General features: G+C 46.8%; 1 protein-coding gene across 1 annotated transcript in view; it reads right to left on the reverse strand.

The window, feature by feature from the left end:
* LOC140739273 (UDP-glucose 6-dehydrogenase-like) overlaps window positions 1-22,276 on the reverse strand; it is a 75,302-nt gene that overhangs the window by 51,646 nt on the left and 1,380 nt on the right. The window contains exon 2 of the mRNA XM_073067422.1: window positions 2,515-2,685. Within this exon, the coding sequence (XP_072923523.1) occupies window positions 2,515-2,676 (162 nt within the window). The 5' untranslated portion in view covers window positions 2,677-2,685. The remainder of the gene's footprint in view (window positions 1-2,514; window positions 2,686-22,276) is intronic.

Raw genomic sequence — 22,276 nt, forward strand, 5'->3', positions numbered from 1 at the left:
ACATGGATGAGAGAGGTATAGAGGGTTATGATCCGGGTGTGGATAAATGGGACTAGCCTGCGAAACAGGCTGGCATGGAGAGATGGGATGGGCCAAATGCCCTGTTTCAGTGCTGTCAATGAGGGTGATAAGTACATGGAATGAGCTGCCAGAGGAAGTGGATAGAGAAGGTAAATGGATAGAGAAGGTTTAGAGCAGAGGTCCCCAACCTGGGGTCCATGGACTCCTTGGTTAATGGTTGGGGTAGTAGCCTAAAAGTACTGGGAACCCCTGGTTTAGAGGAACATGGGCCCAAAGCAGCAAAATGGTACTCCACAATTACACAACTTGGTCAGTATAGTAGAGTTGGGCCAAAGGGCCTGATTCTGTGCTCTACAACTCCCTGATCTCTACTTCTCCAATGAGAATATACCATAGTCAGCATTCTATGTGGATGCATCATGGCTTAGTACGGAAACTGCTCTGCCCACGACTGCAAGAAACTGCAAGGATTTGTGACACATGACAGAAACCAGACACTGTCTACACTTCTCACTGCCTCAGTAAAGCAGGCAGCATAATCACCCCAGACATTCTCTCTTCTTCCCCCCTCAGCCATCAGGCAGAAGGTACCAAAGTCTGGAAGCCAATACAACCAGGATCAAGGACAGATTCTATCCAGCACTTACAAGAGTCTCGAACAGACCTCTTGTTCAATAAGATGGACAATTGACCTCGTAATCTACCTCGTTATGATCTTGCACCTTATTGTCTACCTGCACTGCACTTTCTCTGTAACTGTGACACTGCATTGTTCTGCATTGTTATTGTTTTCCCTTGTTCTACCTCAATGCACGGTGTAATGATCTGATCGGTATAAACAGTGTGCAAGACAAGCTATTCAGTGTATCTCAGAAATCAGATGGTGGAGAGAAAGAAGCTGTTCCTGGAACATTGGTTGTGTGTCTTCAGACTCCTGTACCTCCCCCCTGATGGTAGCAATGAAGAGGGCACATCCTGTGTGATGGGGGACTTTGATGATGGATGCTACGTGTGACAATGTAAAACACATTCTGATGTGAATTGGTTCAGTCAGCTATGGGAAGGATGTCATTAAGCTGGAAAAGATGCAAATAGGATTTGCGATCACGTTATCAGGACTGGAGGTCTGGAGTCTGGATATTTTAGCGCAGTTTTCCCTGAAGAGTAGGAGGCTGAGGGGTGACCTTATAGAGCAGTGGCTCCCAATCTCTTAATGCCATGGAGCCCAGGTTGGAAATCCTTGTTATAGAGGTATATAAAATCCTGAAGGGTGATTGTGACAATAATAGACCAATTCCAAATGGACCACAAAGTTTACTTCAGAGTAAGAACAAAAAATGCTAACAGGTCCTTCTGGCCCAACACACCCACGCCACCCAATTACACCCATGTGACCAATTAACCTACTAAGCCCTATGGCCTTGGGAGGAAACCAGAGCACCTGGAGGAAACCAATGGAGTTGCAAGGAGAACATACAAACTCCTTGCAGACAGCGGCGGGAATCGAACCCAGGTTAGTGGTGCTGTAATAGCATTATGCTAACCACTATGCTACCATGGTGCTGCAAAAGGACATTTCAATAGTTTTGCTCAGCTGATAAATCTTCTCTGTGACAGCCTCAGGGCATGGAAATATTGAATTTGATTCCAAAATTCCCATCAGATCCACCAGGGTTGTGGCTCAGGTGAATGTGTGGAATTCATTGCCACACAACAGCTCTGGAGTCCAAGTGGGTGTAATTGGGTGCAGTGGGCATGTTGGGCCTGCAAAATATCCAAATAGACAAATATGCTGTCTGTCCTGATTGAAAGCAACAATTAGAAAACAACAGCTTGACTTGGAGATCAAGTTTAAAACATTTAGCTAAAGAAATTCCTCCTCGTCTCTCACACTGGAGTTGCTTTGGGTATTAATCCAATGCTTTTTAATGAGGCATATGAGGAAAAGGTTTGAAGATTTGCAGCAATTGTCTTTATTAATTTTTGTGACACTGATGTAATCTATGAGGTCCATGAGGTGTCAAGCTGGAACTTGGGGTATTGGAATTGGTTTATTATTGTCACGTGTACCAAGAGACAGGTAAATACTTGCGTTCATACAGATCAGGTCATTACACAGTGCATTGTGGTAGAACAAAGTAAAACATTAACAGAATGCAGAATAAAATAATAAATTGGATATGTTTAAAAGTGGAGGTTACAGAACAAGCCTTTCAGCCCACAATGTTGTGCCAAACTTGAGGTTCTTGACCAGTCAGGGTGTCAAAGTAGTAAGTGGTTAGTGAGGGGAGAAGGCAGGACAATGGGTTAAAAGGGATGATCCATCAGCCATGATGGAATTGTTAGCAGACCCGATGGACTGAATGGCCTGATTATGCTCCAATGTCTTATGGACTTATCACCAGGTGTGTCAGTGGACAGTTAACCTTTCCCAGATCCAAAGGGCAGTTTCAAGCATTTGTTCGGCTAATGGAATGTAGTCAATAGACTGACCTCAAAGATGGGGAGGTGGTTGGAATTCCAGGCCTTAATCCGCTCGGCATTGATGTCCACTACGGTGACGGTGATGTCCTTGCACATCTGTGCAATGACGCTGCACGTTGGGCCCCCGACATAGCCAGCCCCAATACAGCAAATCTTGTTGACCACAACCATCTTCTTCACCTATACGGGGAGGGGGGAGAAGAGATGCTGTTAATTATCAGAGAACAAGCAAGCTGGAGTGGCTTCACTACACCCAAAGTATTGGTGGTACCTCCTCCAATCTCCCTCATTAGATCAATTACCTCCAGGTTAGCTTTAATTGTCACATGTACATCAAAACAGAGTGGCAGGGTAGAGATACGTCTCTAACAAAGGAGGTGTAAGACTCTCCTTCTCTCCACAGCTCACCCTTGGGCAAGGTGTAGCACCTGCTTAGCCCCTGATCAGAGTCACTTAAAGCCATGGGAGCAGGTGGTGGATGGTCATATGAGCAACTGATGTATATCACAAGTCCTGGTTATGCGACCACTGATGCCAGGCAGACAATCTCTGAAGAGTATTGATAATGGCTGGGATCACCCATCTTGTAAAGGGAACATCCAGAAGGCAATGGCAAACTACCTCTGTAGAAAAATTTACCAAAAACAATCATGGCCATGGAAAGATCATGATATACGACATGGCACATAATGTTGTTGATGATGATGGCATTAAACACACAAATGCTCTGGTTTCCTCCCATATTGCAAAGAGATACTGATTAGGGTTAGTAAATTGTGGGCATACCACGTTGGTGCTGGAAGCATGGTAACACTTGTGGACTCCCCCAGCACATTCTCAGACTGTGCTGGTTGTTAACACAAACAACACATTTTGATGTATGTTTTGATGTACATATGACAAAGCCCATCTTTATCTTTACTCTGAGCTTGATTTCCTTTTGTACTGCTCTAGTGTAATTATGAATGGAATGTTCTATATGGATGACACAAGCTAATCACTTCACCGTAATAATAATAAACCAACTACAAAAGAGAATTGCAACGATGTAGCCAGAAACAAGAGGTGACTAACACAACGGGAGTAAGGAAGGCAGATGTGATGCTGGCATTCATTTCAAGAGGACCAGATCATAAAAGCAAGGATGCATGACCATAAGACATAGCAGGCCAGAGGGTCCATCGAGTCTGCTCCATCATTTCATCATGGCTGATTTATTATCCCTCTCAACCCCCTTCTCCCAGAGCCTTTGACTCCCTGACTAATCACTGAAGGAAGTTCATTAGAACAGAGATGAGAAGGAATTTCTTTAGCCAGAGGGTGGTGAATCTGTGAAATTCATTTCCACAGATGGCTGTGGAGTCCAAACTTTTGGGTATAGTTAAAACGGAGGTTGATAGATTCTTGATTAGTCAGGGTATCAAAAGTTATGGGGAGAAGGCAGGAAAATGCTGTTGAGAGTGATAATAAATTAGACACAGTGGAATGACAGAATAGACTCAATGGGCTAAATGGCTCCTCATAGGTTAACACTTATTCCTAAGATTGTTTGTGTGAACCTCCTCTGGACCCGCTCCAATGCCAGCACATCCTTTCTTAGATACGGGGCCTAAAACTAATAAAAAATATTCCAAGTGCGCTCTGACCAATGCCTTGTAAAGCCTCAACTTTACATTCTTGTTTTTATATTCTGGTCCTCCTGAAATTAATGCTAACATTGCATTTGCCTTCCTCACCACATTTTGAACCTGCAAGCTAACCTTTAGGGAATCTTGTACAGGGACACCCAAGTCCTTTGCACCTCAAATTTCTGAATCTTCTCCATTTAGAGAATAGTTTACTCCTTTATTCCTTCAAGCAAGGTGTACAATCGTACTCTTTCCCACACTATATTCCATCTTCTACTCTCCCAATCTGTCAAAGTCCTTCTGCAGCCTCCCTGTTTTCTAAACACTACCACCACCAATTCCTGGGAGTGGTGGGAACATAGAAATAATTCCCACAGGAAATAGACAAGAGAAACACAATCTTGCAGAAAAAATCAGCAACGCACAGGCAAGAGAAAAACTGCTGTTAAGACAGAAATCAAATGAGGTGGACGATTGACAGGAACAAAGGCCCCGACACAAACCTGCTCAGACAAGTAGCTTCCTGTCCATATGTAACCCAATATAATTGGCTCAGATAAAAATCCGACACTCAGCAACTTTGACAACATCAGTAGAATGAGAAACAGATATTAAATTTCCAAAAGCATTCCTCATGTCTCCCATTCCCTCAATGCTGACCTACCTTTTGAGCTTCTTCACCATCTCCTGCTTTTATTTTGGATTCAAGCAACTGCAGTCTTTGATTTCTATTTGTGCGTGCATAGTGCATCGGTTCCATAAGGTTGTTATAGCTGGGGGGTAATAGTGAGGATAAGCTTCCACCAATTAAATGTTCCCAATGGTGTGAGTCTCAAATAGCCTCTGACAACCAAAGCCTTCACGTCGGGGTTAACTACTAAGCCTGGCAGAATCATTTCAACTGACAGGAGAAAGGGCAAAGATGGGTTACTGGAGCCTTAAAACCAGTCACTTTGGGCATATGGGGCTCATCAGCCGTGGTTGGCAGCTCATCTTAGAAACATAGCAAATAGATGCAGGAGTAGGCCATTCAGCCCTTCGAGCCTGCACCGCCATTCAGTATGATCATGGCTGATCCTCCAACTCAGAACCCTGTACCTGCTTTCTCTCCATACCCCCTGATCCCTTCAGCCACAAGGGCCATATCTAACTTCCTCTTAAATATAGCCAATGAACTGGCCTCAACTGTTTCCTGTGGCAGAGAATTCCACAGATTCACCACTCTCTGTGTGAAGAAGTTTTTCCTCATCTCGGTCCTAAAAGGCTTCCCCTTTATCTTTAAACTGTGACCCCTCGTTCTGGACTTCCCCAACATCGGAAACAATCTTCCTGCATCTAGCCTGTCCAATCCCTTTAGAATTTTATAAGTTTCAATAAGATCCCCCCTCAATCTTCTAAATTCTAGTGAGTATAAGCCTAGTTGATCCAATCTTTCTTCATATTAAAGTCCTGCCATCCCAGGAATCAATCTGGTGAACCTTCTCTGTACTCCCTCTATGGCAAGAATGTCTTTCCTCAGATTAGGGGACCAAAACTGCACACAATATTCTAGGTGCGGTCTCACCAAGGCCTTGTACAACTGCAGTAGAACCTCCCTGCTCCTGTACTCAAATACTTTTGCTATGAATCCCAACATACCATTTGCCTTTTTCCTTCAATGACTGGTGTACAATGACACCCAGGTCTCATTCCATCTCCCCTTTTCCTAATCGGCCACCGTTCAGATAATAATCTGTTTTCCTGTTCTTGCAACCAAAGTGGATAACCTCACATTTATCCACATTAAATTGCATCTGCCATGAATTTGCCCACTCACCTAACCTATCCAAGTCACCCTGCATCCTCTTAGCATCCTCCTCACAACTAACATCGCCGCCCAGCTTCGTGTCATCCGCAAACTTGGAGATGCTGCTTTAATTCCATCATCCAAATCATTAATATATATATCTTGTAAACAACTGGGGTCCCAGCACTGAGCCTTGCGGTACCCCACTAGTCACTGCCTGCCATTCTGAAAAGGTCCCGTTTACTCCCACTCTTTGCTTCCTGTCTGCCAACCAATTCTCCATCCACATCAATACCATACCCCCAATACCGTGTGCTTTAAGTTTGCACACTAATCTCCTGTGTGAGACCTTGTCAAAAGCCTTTTGAAAATCTAAATATACCATATCCACTGGCTCTCACCTATCCACTCTACTAGTTACATCTTCAAAAAATTCTATAAGATTCGTCAGACATGATTTTCCTTTCACAAATCCACGCTGACTTTGTCCGATGATTTCATCTCTTTCCAAATGTGCTGTTATCACATCTTTGATAACCGACTCTAGCATTTTCCCCACCACCGATGTCAGACTAACTGGTCTATAATTCCCTGGTTTCTCTCTCCCTCCTTTTTTAAAAAGTGGGGTTACATTAGCCACCCTCCAATCCTCAGGAACTAATCCAGAATCTAAGGAGTTTTGAAAAATTATCACTAATGCATCCGCTATTTCTTGGGCTACTTCCTTAAGCACGCTGGGATGCAGACCATCTGGCCCTGGGGATTTATCTGCCTTTATTCCCTTCAATTTACCTAACACCACTTCCCTACTAACATGTATTTCCCTCAGTTCCTCCATCTCACTAGACCCTCGGTCCCTTACTATTTCCGGAAGATTATTTATGTCCTCCTTCGTGAAGACAGAACCAAAGTAGTTATTCAATTGGTCTGCCATGTCTTTGTTCCCTCTGATCAATTCACCTGTTTTCGACTGTAAGGGACCTACATTTGTCTTGACCAATCTTTTTCTTTTCACATATCTATAAAAGTTTTTACAGTCAGTTTTTATGTTCCCTGCCAGCTTTCTCTCATAATCTTTTTTCCCTTTCCTAATTAAGCCCTTTGTCCTCCTCTGCTGGACTCTGAATTTCTCCCAGTCCTCAGGTGTGCCGCTTTTTTTTGCTAATTTATATGTTTCTTCTTTGGACTTGATACTATCCCTAATCTCCCTTGTCAGCCACGGGTGCGCTACCTTCCCTAGTTTATTCTTTTGCCAAACTGGGATGAACAATTCTTGTAGTTCATCCATGCGATCTTTAAATGCTTGCCATTGCATATCCACCGTCAACCCTTCAAGTATCATTTGCCAGTCTATCTAATTCACGTCTCACACCTTCAAAGTTACCCTTCTTTAAGTTCAGAACCTTTGTTTCTGAATTAACTATGTCACTCTCCATCTTAATGAAGAATTCCACCATATTATGGTCATTCTTACCCAAGGGGCCTCGCACGACAAGATTGCTAACTAACCCTTCCTCATTGCTCAAAACCCAATCTAGAATGGCCTGCTCTCTAGTTGGTTCCTCGACATGTTGGTTCAGAAAACCATCCCGCATACATTCCAAGAAATCCTCTTCCTCAGCACCCTTACCAATTTGGTTCACCCAATCTATATGTAGATTGAAGTCACTTATTATAACTACTGTTCCTTTATTGCATGCATTTCTAATTTCCTGTTTAATGCCATCCCCAACCTCACTACTACTGTTAGGTGGCCTGTACACAACTCCCACCAGCGTTTTCTACCCCCTAGTGTTATGCAGCTCTACCCATATCGATTCCACATCCTCCAGGCTAATGTCCTTCCTTTCTATTGCGTTAATCTCCTCTTTAACCAGCAATGCTACCTCACCTCCTTTTCTTTCCTGTCTATCCCTCCTGAATATTGAATATCCCTGGATGTTGAGCTCCCATCCTTGGTCACCCTGGAGCCATGTCTCTGTGATCCCAACTATATCATATTCATTAATAACTATCTGCACATTCAATTCATCCACCTTGTTACGAATGCTCCTTGCATTGACAAAGCCTTCAGGCTTGTTTTTACAACACTCTTAGCCCATATACAATTATGTTGAAAAGTGGCTCTTTTTGCTTTTTGCCCTGGATTTGCCTGCCTGCCACTTTTACTTTTCACCTTACTACTTTTTGCTTCTACCCTCATTTTACACCCCTCTGTGTCTCTGCAATTGTTCCCATCCCCCTGCCACATTAGTTTAAAGCCTCCTGAACAGCAGTAGCAAATGCTCCCCCTAGGACATTGGTTCCAGTCCAGCCCAGGTGCAGACCGCCCTGTTTATACCAGTCCCACCTCCCCCAGAACTGGTTCCAATGCCCCAGAAATTTGAATCCCTCCCCCTTGCACCATTTTTCAAGCCATGTATTCATCTGAAATATCCTCCTATTTCTACTCTGACTAGCACGTGGCACTGGTAGTAATCCAGAGATTATTACCTTTATGGTCCTACTTTTTAGTTGATCTCCTAACTCCCTAAATTCACCTTGTAGGACCTCATCCCATTTTTTACCTATATCGTTGGTACCTATGTGCACCACGACCACTGGCTGTTCACCCTCCCATTCCAGAATGTCCTGCAGCCGCTCAGAGACATCCTTGTCCCTTGCACCAGGGAGGCAACATACCATCCTGGAGTCTCGTTTGCGGCCGCAGAAACGCCTATCTATTCCCCTTACAATCGAATCCCCTATCACTATAGCTCTCCCACTCCTTTTCCTTCCCTCCTGTGCCGCAGAGCCACCCATGGTGCAATGAACTCGGCTGCTGCTGCCTTCCCCTGATGAGACATCTCCCCCAACAGTATCCAAAACAGTATATCTGTTTAGGAGGGAGATGACCCCAAGGGACTCCTGCACTACCTGCCTACTGCTACGCTGTCTAGTGGCCATTCCTTCCTTTCTGCCTGTGTAGCCTTTATCTGCGGTGTGGCCAACTCACTGAACGAGAAGGAAAACTCTGATATCAAACCTCCGGCTACACCCACTCATGGGAAGGTTTGAGAGTATACCTTGAGGAAAAATTTTGAAATCCAGTCCTACTTTGAGCTCAATGCTGACTGGCAACTCCTGTGATGATGCTGGCACAAGACTGCATCAGTCTCCACCATTCCTTTGGATTCATCAACAGTGTGGAGAGGAGAAGCCTGCTACATAGACAACAGCTTGCTCTCCATATTGTACTGCCCTGGCTTGCACATCAGCTGGGACAGAACTTCTATGGTTGACCCTTACCAATGAAGGCCCTTGCTGTATAGGAATATCAAATATTGAGTCTGCTCCACCATTCCATCATGGCTGATTTATTGTCCCTCTCAACCTCATTCTCCTGCATTCTTCTCTTAACCTTGCTAATCAAGAAGTGAGATCAATCTACCCTCCCTCCTATATAATCCTCCATTTTTTTTCATCCACGTGAAGATCTAAGAGTCACTTGATACTGAGATACATCCCAGGATGCACTGGGCTACATCATCAGTGATGTAACCACAGGTCATCGGTGATTCGGGTCATTCAAGATCAGACACCTTCGTCCAGGATTGATCAGGGTCCAGTTTGTGTTCCATCAGCATTGGTCCATGGGTCACAACCATCTGGAGGCTCACACTGCAGCCTCCGTAATGGTCCTGATGGCTCTTTTCTTTGCAACCCCCATAATGCCAAGGAGAGAGTATAAATGATCCTAATGAATCTGCCTCTACAACCACCCCGGCAATGTATTCCACACCCACCACACTCTGTAAGAAACTTAACTCTGACATCCCCCCTATACTTCCCTCAATCATCTTAAAATGATGCCCCCTCATATTATCCACTTCAACCTTGGGGAAAAGTCTTTGGCTGTCCACTCAATCTATCCCTCTCATCATCTTGCACACTGCTATGAAGCCACTTCTCATTCTCCTTATCAACACAAAGAAAAAATGACAGATGCTGGAATAAGGAGCAACACACAAAATGCTGGAGGAACTTGGCGATTCAGGCAGCATCTACGGAAAAGAGTACAGGTGATGTTTCAAGTCGAGACCCTTCACTGCAGTAGTGATAGAGGATTCCATAGTTAGAGGAGTAGACGTTTTGCTAATCAAGAAGTGAGATCAATCTACCCTCCCGCCTATATAATCCTCCATTTTTCTTTCATCCACATGATGAAAGGAGGTGGAGAGAAGCAAGGCCAAAAATGTCAACTGTCCCTCCATAGATGCCACCTGATCTCAAACAGATACTTGTGCAATGGGATTTACAGATTTAGTTACTACTCCTCAACCATCAGGATCTTGAACCAAAGGGGATAACTTCACTTGCCTCATCATTGAAATGTACCCACAACTTATGGACTTACTTTCAAAGAACTCATCATCTCATGTTCTCGATGTAAGTTGCTTATTTATTCATTTATTAATTTTTTAGTATTTGTGCTGTTTATGTCTTGTGCACACACACTGGTTGAATGCCCAAGTTGGTGTGGTCCTTCATTGATTGTATTATGGTCGTTATTCATTATTGAGTATGCTCGCAAGACAATGAATCTCAGGTTGTATATGGTGACATATGTGTACTTAGATAATGAATTTATTTTGAATCTTGATTTTATATTTATTGTGTCTTTTCCTTGTATTCTTTCTACTTATTGTGGTTTTTATGTTGCACTTAATCTGGAGTAACAATCATTTTGGTCTCCTGTACGCTGGTGTACTGAAGACCGGCAAGAGACAATCTGGAATCTCGACCTGCTGAGCTCCTCCAGCAGTTTGTATGTTAAGTAACACATTGATGGCAGGTCTGTCACCAGCAACGTTATGTTCCATAATGATCAATCTGCTGAATTTTAACTCCAGGGTCCAGGGTGGGCAGAAACTTGATTTGAATGAAAAAAGTTTGCAATTTACTTTTTTTTTAAAAAAGTACTTGTGGAACCTGTGGAATAACCCAGTGTACTGAACAAAACCCCAAGGCACAATCTGAGAAGCCAACAGGTAACAAGCGTTCTGCAGTCTCCTGCAGTAAATGACGTGTTAATAATCAGATAATCCTTCACTAGGAAAAGCCAACCAAAATGTTAAACATCAGACTCTTGAACCGGTGTGGATAATCTCACTCGACCCAACACCAAACTGATTCCACAACCTATGGAGTCACTTTCAAGGACTTGACAACAAATGTTCTCGATATTTATTACTCTAATTACTATTTTGTTTCTTTTTTGTATTTGCACAATTTGTCATCTTTTGCACGTTGGTTGTTTGTCCGCCTTTGTTGTGTGTGGTTTTTCACTGATTCTATCGTGTTTACTGTGAGTGCCTGCAAGAAAATGAATCCAGGTTTGTGTATGGTGACATTTACATACTTTAATAAATTGACCTTAAACTTTAAATAGAAAAGTTTACTGTTTGCAACACAGTGGTACAGCAGTTAGCCATTACAGCTCAGGGGGTAATTCCTCTGTAAGGAAGCCCTGTGGAATGTGTGGATTTTCTCTGGGTTCTTCCCACAGTCAAAAGATGTACAGGTAGGTTAACTGCTCATTGTAAATTGTCCCTCGATTAGGTTAGGATTAAATCAGTGTTGTCGGGCATCTTTGAGCAGCTCAGAAGGGCCTATTCTACACTGTATATCTGAATGAATAAATAAATAAATTCCCTGGAGGTGAGTCAGGAATTGGACATTTACACAGACACCCTGTGGCACACAGTCATGGTAGAACCACTCACACTAACTACCGAGGGGATTTTCTACTAAAAATCTCGTGGAAAGAAACAGTGAACTCACACACGTAAAGGATCAGTGAGAGTAAATGACCAACCAGTCAGAAAAATAAACATGAGAGATTCGGCAGACACTGGAACTCAGAGCAAATTCAAGAAGAGTTTCTTTAGCCAGAGGGTGGTAAATCTGCGGAATTCATTGCAACAGGTGGCAGCGGAGGGCAGGTCATTGGGTATATTTGAAGTGGAGGTTGATAGGTTCTTGATTAGTCAACAGTTACGGGAAGAAGGCAGGAGAATGGGGTGGAGAGGGATAAGTCGGCCATGATGGAATGGTGGAGCAGACTCAATGGGCTGAATAGCCTCATTCTGCTCCTTTGTCTTATAGCCTATAGGAATAAACAGTCTGTATCGTTGCGCTACATGCAGCGTTGCAATAACGACACGGAGTCGGTGAGCTGCAGTTACAAAAGAGATTTATTCAAACTTCGCGGCCTCGCTTTAAAGCCTTCCTGATCTCGCCCTCCCCGGGCGGGAATGCTATAGGGGGCACGTATTCACAGTCCCGTCCTGCGCGCGGGCTTTTCCCCTTGCTGGTGAAGCAGGCTTGGTGCCCTCTTTGGGACCGGCCTCAATGCCGGCGCGCGCCGCTTTGTGAGCCGGTTCGAGTGCGCTGGGAAGTGGGTCGCCACATAACCCCCCCCCCAGAACCGGCGATACACCCCCCAGTGTCCACAGTCTGGGTCGGACTCTATTTGGGAGGTCTGCCTCTGCACCGCGGTGCCGGAATCTCGACCGGCTGCGCCAAGTCCACATGGGCTGGTTTGAGTCGGTCCACCGTGAAAACCTCCTCTTTCCCCCCAATGTCCAGCACGAATGTGGACCCGTTGTTTCTCATCATCGTAAACGGCCCCTCGTAGGGCCGCTCAGTGGTGCCCGATGTCCGCCCCGTCGTACAAAAACGAACTTACAGTTTTGCAGGTCTTTGGGTGCGCAGGTCGGGTTCTGCCCATGCTGCGAATTGGGTATGGGGGCCAGGTTACCGAGCCTCTCGCGTAGTCTGTCCAGGACTGCTGTAGGTTCTTCCTCTTGCCCCCTTGGGGCTGGTATGAACTCTCCTGGGACGACCAGGGGTGCGCTGTACACCAACTCGGCCGACAAGGTGTGCAGATCCTCTTTGGGCGCCGTGCAAATTCCGAGCAGGACCCAGGAGAGCTCGACCACCCAGTTAGGCTCTTTGAGGCGGGCCATGAGAGCTGACTTCAAGTGATGGTGGAAACGCTCCACCAGTCTGTTCGACTGTGGGTGGTAGGCAGTGCTGTGGTGCAGCTGTGTCTCCAAAAGGCTGGCCATAGCTGACCACAGGCTGGAGGTGAACTGGGCGTCTCTGTCGGAGGTAATGTGGGCCGGTACACCAAAGCGGGACACCCAAGTGGCGATCAGTGCCCGGGCGCAAGATTCGGAGGTGGTGTCGGTGAGCGGGACCGCTTCTGGACATCTTGTGAACCGGTCCACGGTAGTCAGGAGGTGCCGCGCTCCTCGCGACACTGGCAGGGGGCCCACGATATCCACGAATGTGGTCGAACCTCCGGTGGGTGGAGTGGAACTGCTGTGGCAGAGCTTTGGTGTGCCGCTGCACCTTGGCCGTCTGGCAGTGCATGCACGTTCTGACCCATTCACTGACCTGCTTGCGGAGTCCGTGCCAAACGAACCTGTTGGCTACCATCTGACGATTGTCCTGATGGAGGGGTGCGCTAAGTTGTGAATGGAGTTGAAAACGCGCCGCCAGGCTGCCAGGACGACGGGGCGGGATTGGCCGGTGATGACGTCACAGAGTAGGGTCCTCTCACCTGGGCGTATGGGGAGGTCCTGGAGATGCAAACCGGAGACTGCGGTTCTGTAACTAGGGATCTCCTCGTCTGCCTGCTGTGCCTCCGCCAGTGCTTCATAGTCTACCCCCTGGGACAGGGCTTGGATGTTAGGGCAGGAGAGGGCGTCCGCCACGACATTTTCCTTTCCTGAGACATGCCAGACATCCGTCGTGAATTCAGAGATGTAGGACAGATGTCGCTGCTGGCGGGACGAGCAGGGGTCGGATGCTTTCGTGAACGCAAAGGTAAGCAGTTTGTGGTCCGTGAACGCGGTTAAGGGCCTACCTTCCAAGAAGTACCTGAAATGCCGGATTGCCAGGTATAGCACCAACAGTTCCCGGTCGAAAGCACTGTATTTGAGCTCAGGTGGTCGCAGGTGTTTGCTGAAAAACGCCAGGGGTTGCCAGCGACCCGCGATGAGTTGTTCCAGCACTCCACGGACTGCCGTGTTAGATGCATCCACTGTGAGGGCAGTAGGGACGTCCGTTCTGGGGTGCACTAGCATCGTGGCGTTTGCCAAGGCTTCTTTCGTTTTAACAAAAGCGGCGGCGGACTCCTCGTCCCAGGTAATGTCCTTGCCCTTACCCGACATCAGGGCGAACAGGGGGCGCATGATTCGGGCAGCTGAAGGGAGGAAGCGGTGGTAAAAATTCACCATACCCATGAATTCCTGAAGGCCTTTGATTGTGTTGGGTCGGGGGAAATGGCGGACCGCGTCTACCTTGGCAGACAGAGGGGTTGCCCCGTCTTTAGTAATCCTGTGGCCCAGGAAGTCGATGGTGTCGAGCCTGAACTGGCATTTGGCCGGGTTGATTGTCAGGCCGTATTCACTCAGTCGGGTGTAGAGTTGACGGAGGTGGGACAGATGCTCCTGATGCCTGCTGCTGGCTATGAGGATGTCGTCCAAATAGATGAAAGCGAAGTCCAGGTCGCGTCCCACCGTGTCCATTAACCGCTGAAACGTCTGTGCGGCATTCTTTAGGCTGAATGGCATGCGGAGGAACTCGAAAAGGCCGAAAGGGGTGATGAGTGCTATTTTGGGGACGTCGTCCAGATGCATCGGGATTTGATGGTATCCCTGGACGAGGTCTACCTTGGAGAAGATCCGTGCGCCGTGCTGCAAAGTCCTGAATGTGCGGCCCAGGGTAGCGGTCCAGTGTTGTAGCCTCGTTCTGCCTGCGGTAGTCGCCGCACGGTCTCCAGCCCTCTGTTGCTTTGGGCACCACGTGCAGGGGGGAGGCCCATGGGCTGTCGGACCGCCGTATGATCCCCAATTCCTCCATCCTCTTGAACTCCTCCTTTGACAGCCGGAGCTTGTCCGGGGGAAGCCTTCGAGCACAGGCGTGGAGGGGTGGTCCCCGTGTCGGGATGTGGTCACCAATTGTAACGTTGTGCTACACACAGCGCTGCAATAACGACATGGAGTCGGTGAGCTGCAGTTACAAAAGAGATTTATTCAAACTTCGCGGCTTTGCTTTAAAGCCTTCCTGATCCCGCCCTCCCCGGGCGGGAATGCTGTAAGGGGCGCGTATTCACAGTCCCGTCCCGCACGCGGGCTTTTCCCCTTGCTAGTGAAGCAGGCTTGGCACCCTCTTTGGGACCGGCCTCAATGCCGGCGCGCGCAGATTTGTGAGTCGGTTCAAGTGCGCTGGGAAGTGGGTCGCCACAAGTCAACATTTTGGGCTGAGACTCTTCGTCAGGATGAAGGGAGGTGGGGGAAGGGGTGCAAGCTGGCAGCTGATGGGTGAGCGGGTGAGGGGGTAGGTGGACACCAGAGGGAGGGGGGGGATGAAGTGAGAGGAGGTGATAAGTGAGACCAGCAGAGGGGGCAAGTGGATGGGTGGGAAGTGGGATAAAGGGAGAAGTTGGGTTGTTGTCGGTGATAGAAGTAAGGGCTGGAGAAGCCATCTGATAGGAGACGAGAGTGAAGAAAGGGATGCCCAGATGGAACATGTGGTTGGGGTAGCTTCCAACTGAGCTCACTAACTTACGGTAAATACCCTTCCCACCCTACTCTCCTTTCCCATTCAGATTACCCTCTCACCCTTCTCTTCCCCTCACCTGCCATCTACTTCCACCCCTTCTCCCATGGACCACTCTCCTCTCCTATCAGAATTCTGCTCCAGCCTTCACCTCTTCTACCCATCACCTCCCAGCTGCTCACTTCATCCCACCTCCCCCCCACTTTCTCATCCTGGTTTCCTCCCCCTTCCTTCCCTGTCCTGATGAAGGGTCTCAGCCCGAGATATCGACTGTTTATTAGATGCTGCCTGACCATCTGAGTTCCTCCAGAATTTTGTGTGTTGCTGCATCTATTGCTTTATCCATTTTGTCCTCTCCCTCTCTCTCTATCATTCACCTGCCTCTGTCTTCCAACTCTCCTACTGAACATCCTCTGCGTGTCATCCCACACCGTTCCCCAGTCCACCAATCACCTTTTTTACCATCACGTACAAACAAGCTGGAGGAACTCAGCAGGGTTGGGCAGCATCCGTTGAAATAAGCAGTCAACGTTTTGGGCCGAGACCCTTCGTCAGGACTCAAGTCCTGCCCTGATGAAAGGTCTCGGTCCGAAACGTTGACTGCTTATTTCAACGGATGCTGCCCGACCTGCTGAGTTCATCCAGCTTCTGTACGTGCTGATTTGACCCCAGCATCTGCAGTGTACTTTGTGTTTACCTTTCTTACCATTCCCCCTTCTTTACTCTGAACCTGCCACTGAGAATGTGAAGAGGGTAAGGGGTACGTGTAGAAGGGGTGGGCGAGGGGTAAGTGTAGCAAAATATGTAGACAGGACCAGGGAGAGGATACGTTATTGGGGAAGTAGCTAAGATAAGATTCCAGATAGCATGTGGCAACCACAAAGAAAAGGGAACCTGCGACCACAAGACAATGTGTTTGGCAAAGTATCTTGAGCTATATACTTATTCCGAGTATTACGCTTGCGTCTATGCTTATTCCGAGTATTTTGCGTGCTTAGCTATGCAATAGCCAATCAATTGATGAATTCGAATCGGTAACCATATTTGTGAATGTAGTACCCTGCTTTTGGGTATAAGTATGACCTTCATAAACCGACAAATTGGGAGTTGGCTACCTTACGCCCGAAGTGCGTGGGGCTGCGAACTCCTCTCTGAATAAAAACCGTTTCAGAGGTAATTTCGTGGTAATTTCGTGTCTCTGGTGTTTTTCCTCAACTGAGCAGGTTAATAATTTCAGGTTGACACCACCTCCGCTCTCAGTCCTGATGTAAGGTTTTGACCCGAAGCGGTGACAAATCCTCACCTTCCCCCTCCCCCATCCAACAGATACTGGTGAGCTCCTCCAGCAGATCGTATGTCAATGCAGAATCTCACATCCGCAGCTTCCTGTATCGCCATGCAAGAACATTTGTATATTTTGGAGATACAGCACGGTAACAGGCCCTTCCAGCCCAACGAACCTGTGCTGTCCAATTACACCCATGTGACCAATTAACTCTTACGTCTGGAGTGTGGGAGGAAACCAGGGCACCCTGAGGAAACCACGTGGTCACAGGGAGAACGTACAGTCAATGGTGGAAATTAAACCCGGGTTGCTGGCACTGTAAATCAAGTTCAAAGTAAATTTATTATCAAAGTACATATATATCACATTTCCAACCCCGAGATTCCTTTTCTTTTGGGCATTCACAGTAAATAGAAACAACGAAAGACCGCACCCGACAGGACAGACAAGCAACCAGTGTGCAAGAGACAATGAACTGTGCAAATACAGAAAGATAAACAAAATTATAATATTAAATAAATTAGCAGTAAGTATCGAGAACACGAGTTGTAGAGCGCTTGAAAGAGAGATTGTAGTTTCTGGAGTCCGTTCAATGTTGGGATGAATGAAGGTTATCCTCTCTGGTTCCGCAGCCTCATGGTTGTGGGGTAATCACTGCTCCTGAATAGCAGTACACTAACTACCACCTACCGTGCTGCCAAACTGCAATCTCGAGTCACCAGACAACTACACCAAGTGACTCAGAATGCAAGTAGCATGTTGGCTCCCTCGTATTTTAAGAGGAATTGAAAACCGGAGTCATCTCCATTTAAACAAACAAATGAGACTCCTTACAGAATCGCACCATGGCGGCGAAGCCGTTAGCGGGAAAACCATCACAACTCATGGCTTCAGAGTTCAGAGTTCAATTCTGATGTTACCTGTAAAGAGCCTGTACGCTCTCCGGGTGAACTGTGTGGGTTTGTCCGGGTGCTCCAGTTTCCTCCCACAGCCCAAAGACATGCCAGAATGTTCATTGTAAGTTGTCTGGTGATTAGGCTAGGGTTAGATCGGGGGTTGCTGGGCAGCACGGCTCAAAGGGCCAGAAGCACCTGTTCAGCACCGTTTCTGAAACATCATCATTATGCACCGTGTTGTATGACATCATCATTATGTGTCGTGTAGTACGACGTGGGCGATCATGGTCTTTCCATGACCATGGCTGTTCTTGGAAAATTTTTCTACAGAAGTGGTTTACCACTTCTTTCTCCTGGGCAACGTCTTTACAAGACGGGTGACCCCAGCCATTCTCAATACACTTCAGAGATTGTAGTCACATAACCAGGACTTGTGATCTGCACCGGCTGCTCATACGACCATCCACCACCTGCTCCCATGGCTTCACATGACTCTGATCAGGGGGCTAAACAGGTGCTACATCTTGCGCAGGGGTGACCTGCAGGCTAGCAAATGGAAGGAGCGCCTTATACCTCCTTTGGTAGAGATGTATCGCCACCCATATTTCAATAAATACACTGCTGTGCTGCCCATCTGCATACTCGAGTCTCCAGGCAAGCAATCAGGAATACAAATAGCATGGGGCACGGCCTGTATTATAAGAGGTAACAAATGCTAAAGTTATCTCCATTTACAAAGGATCACGGTCAGAATGTCTGGAATATGTCTGGTCTATCTCACTCGGAACAGGGTCACTAGATTACTCAGAGTACGGACGATGATTGAGAGAGTGTTCACCAGAATGCTGCGATGCAGATTGTTATGGGGCAGGCAGGCTCTGTACTCCGCAGACTGAAGAATGAGGTGAGATCGATCGAACTGTACAACATTCCTACTGACAGGACAGACCCGTATGAAGGTCAGAGTAATGCAGTTCTGAATCAGGAACTTTGGCCCAAATTACTGAAATGCAAGTTTACACAGTCGAGTGGGATGTTTATTTTTCAATGGTCGTATATTTAAGGTGAGAGTGTGCAAGATTTCCCAGAGGTCACCCACTTCATTTCGACCTCCCTTCCCCAATCTGACATGTCAGTCCATGGCCTCTTCTACTACCCTGATGAGGCCACATTCAGTTGGAATACCTCATATTCCACCCTGGTAATCTGATGGCATGAATATCAATTATCTAGCTTCCAGTAATTCCTTACCTCTCCCCCTTCTCTCTCTTTCCATTCCCAAATCCAGTTCCCCTCTCACCCCTTCTCTTCTTCCCACTTGCCAATCACCTCCTTCTGGTGACCCTCGTCCTTCCCTTTCTCCCATAGTGCACTTGCCTCTCTGATTAGATTTCTTTTTCAGTCATTTATCTCTTCCACCTATCACCTCCCAGCGTCTCACTTCATCCCACCCACCTTCCCCCTCACCTGGTCTCACCTATCACCTCCCAGTGTCTCACTTCATCCCCCTCCCCACCCACCCACCTTCCCCCTCACCTGGTCTCACCTATCACCTCCCAGTGTCTCACTTCATCCCCCCCCCCCACCTTCCCCCTCACCTGGTCTCACCTACCACCTCCCAGCTTGTCCTCCTTCCCCTCTCCCCTCCTTATTCTGGCCTGTTCCCTTCCTTTCCAGTCCTGATGAAGGGTATTGGCCTGAAACATCGTCTCTATAGATGCTGCCTGACCTGCTGAGTTCCTCCAGCATTTTGTGTGTTACTACAAGTTCAAAGGAGAAGCGCAGGCAAGTTTATTTTACACAGAGTGCTGGGTGCCTGGGATGTGCTACCTAGGGCGGTGGTAGAGAAAGATAAGATACAGGCATTCTGGAGGCTCTTCGACAGGCCCTTGAATATGCAGAGAATGGAAGGATATGGACATTGTGTGGGCAGAAGGAATTACTTCAGTTGCGCATGTGATTACCAATTTCATTAATTCAGCACAAAACTGTGGGCTGAATGGCCTGACCCAGTGCAATAATGTTCTGTGCATCTTTACTGTGTCTGTGTCCACGTGTGCATAGTGAGGGGAGATCTGATAGAACTTTGAGATTAGGAGAGGCATCGATAGAGGAGACAGACAGCATCTTTCCTCAAGGTCAAAATCTCTAATACGAAAGGGCATGTATTTAAGGTGAGAGGGGCAAGTTTTTTGTTACACACAGAGAGTGGTGGGTGCCTGGGGTGGTGGTGGAGGCCTTCAAGAGGGTTCTAGATAGGCACATGAATATGTGTGAAATGGAAGGAATGGACATTGTGCAGTCAGAGAAGTTTAGTTTAGTGAGCATTTGATTACTAATTTAATAGCTTCAGCACAATAGGAAGGGCCTGTTCCTGTCTTGTCCTGTCCCATTCTCAGTTCCTGTGCATTGTAAACAAAGGAAGTGTGTGGGACAAGTTTTATTTATAAATACACAGAGAATGGTGGGGGCTGAGTGTACTGCCCAGGATGGAAGTGGAGACAGAAGACGTCTTCAACAGGCTGCATGTGGGCTCGCAGGGAATGGAGGGATATAGACGAAGTGCAGGCAGATGGAATTCGTGAAATAGCTTAATAGTACAGTGCCATGGGCTGATGGGCCTGTTCCTGTGCTGTACTGTTCTATATCCATCCAAGCTGACCACGAAGTCCCACTTGTCTGCATTGCAAATGTATCCAACTACCAATCCAAGCATCTTTCAAATATTGTTATTGCACCTACCTCTACTACTTCCTCTGGCAGCTCATTCCATATACCTACCACTCCATATACTCAGCCAGCTCCATCATGGGCCTATCCTCCCCAACATCGAGCTCAGCTTCAAAAGGCAATGCCCCAAAAAAATGCAGCATCTGTCATTAAGGACCCCATCACCCAGGACATGCCCTCTTCTCATTGCTACCATTTGGGAGGCGGTACAGGAGCCTGAAGACACACTCCCAGGGTTTCAGCACACACAAAATGCTGGTGGAACACAGCAGGCCAGGCAGCATCTACAGGAAGAAGCACTGTCGACGTTTCGGGCCGAAACAGCGACAGTGCTTCTCCCTATAGATGCTGCCTGGCCTGCTGTGTTCCACCAGCATTTTGTGTCTGTTGTTTGAATTTCCAGCATCTGCAGATTTCCTCATGTTTGCCCAGGGTTTCAGTAACAGCTCCTTCCCCTCCACCAGATTTCTGAACGGACAAGAAACCCCATGACCACTAGCTGACTATGTTTTTTTTCTTTGTTTGCTCTTGTCTCACTAAATTTACTTTCAACTCTTAATGAGTTTTCTTTTTGCACCTTTTAAATATTTCTTACTGTAATTTGTAGTATTTTTATGTATTGCACTGTACTGCTGCCACAAAACCACAGATTACATGACATATGTCTGTAATTGCAAGACTGATTCCGATGTCTTTCCTGTAACTGTGATCAAAACTCTATGCTCCAAGGATTAGTCCATCCATGTCTTGCACAACTGCAACGTAGCCTCACAGCTGTGTGTCGATGAGGTCGGTAGTTCCCTGGGCTGGGGTATATAGACTAGAAGTCGGTTTCAAAATATGTATCTGATCATTTAGGATGAATTGGTTTATTATTGTCACATGTACTAAGGTCCAGCAAAAACTTCTCTTTCACAGGTCAGATCATTACACAGTGCACTGAGGTAGAACAAGGTAACACAATAACAGAATGCAGAATAAAGTGTCACAGTTACAGAGGAAGTGCAGTGCAGGCAGACAGGAACAAGTGGATGGATGTGGACTTTGTACAGGCAAAAGGAATCATAAAACATAGAACATCACAGTACAGGCCCTTCAGCTCAGATTGCTATGCCAACCCTTTCATCTTCTCCCAGATCAATCTAACCCTTCCCTTCCACATAACCCTCCATTTTTCTCTCATCCATGTGCCCATCCAAGTGTCTCTTAAATGTCCCTAATATATCTGCCTCTACCACCAACCCTGGCAGTGTGTTCCACACACCCACCACTCTCTGTGTAAAATACCTATTTTGACATCCCTCTATACTTTCCTCCAATCCCCTTAAAATTATGCCCCCTCATATTAGACATTTCTGCCCTGGGAAAAGTCTCTGGCCGTCCTCTCCATCTATACCTCATAACCATCTTGTACACCCCTATCAAGTGACCTCTCATCATTCTCCACCCCAGGTGGAAAAGCACGAGCTCACTCAATCTGTCCTCCTAGATATAACAATTTGAGGATCAGGTTAGTTAAGGTATTTATATTACGAGTTTAATTAGTTCAGCATGAGTCTGAGGGCCTGTTGACCTGTTTCTGTGCTGTACTGTCAGTTATGGTACACTACAGTCCAGAAACACCATCTAGTCTGTGCCAAACCATTACTCCGCCCAGCCCCAGCCATGGCACCCTGACCACAGCCGCCCCATCCATGTAGCTATCTTTCTCTTAAAAGTTGCCAGCGAAACCGCATCCACCACCTCCACTAGCAACTCACTCCACTCACCACCCTCTGAGTGAAGTCCACCCATTGGTTCCCCTTCAACATTTCACCTCTCACACTTAACCCAT

Source organism: Hemitrygon akajei, chromosome 15, assembly GCF_048418815.1.
Source record: "Hemitrygon akajei chromosome 15, sHemAka1.3, whole genome shotgun sequence".
Classification (NCBI taxonomy): Eukaryota; Metazoa; Chordata; class Chondrichthyes; order Myliobatiformes; family Dasyatidae; genus Hemitrygon; species Hemitrygon akajei.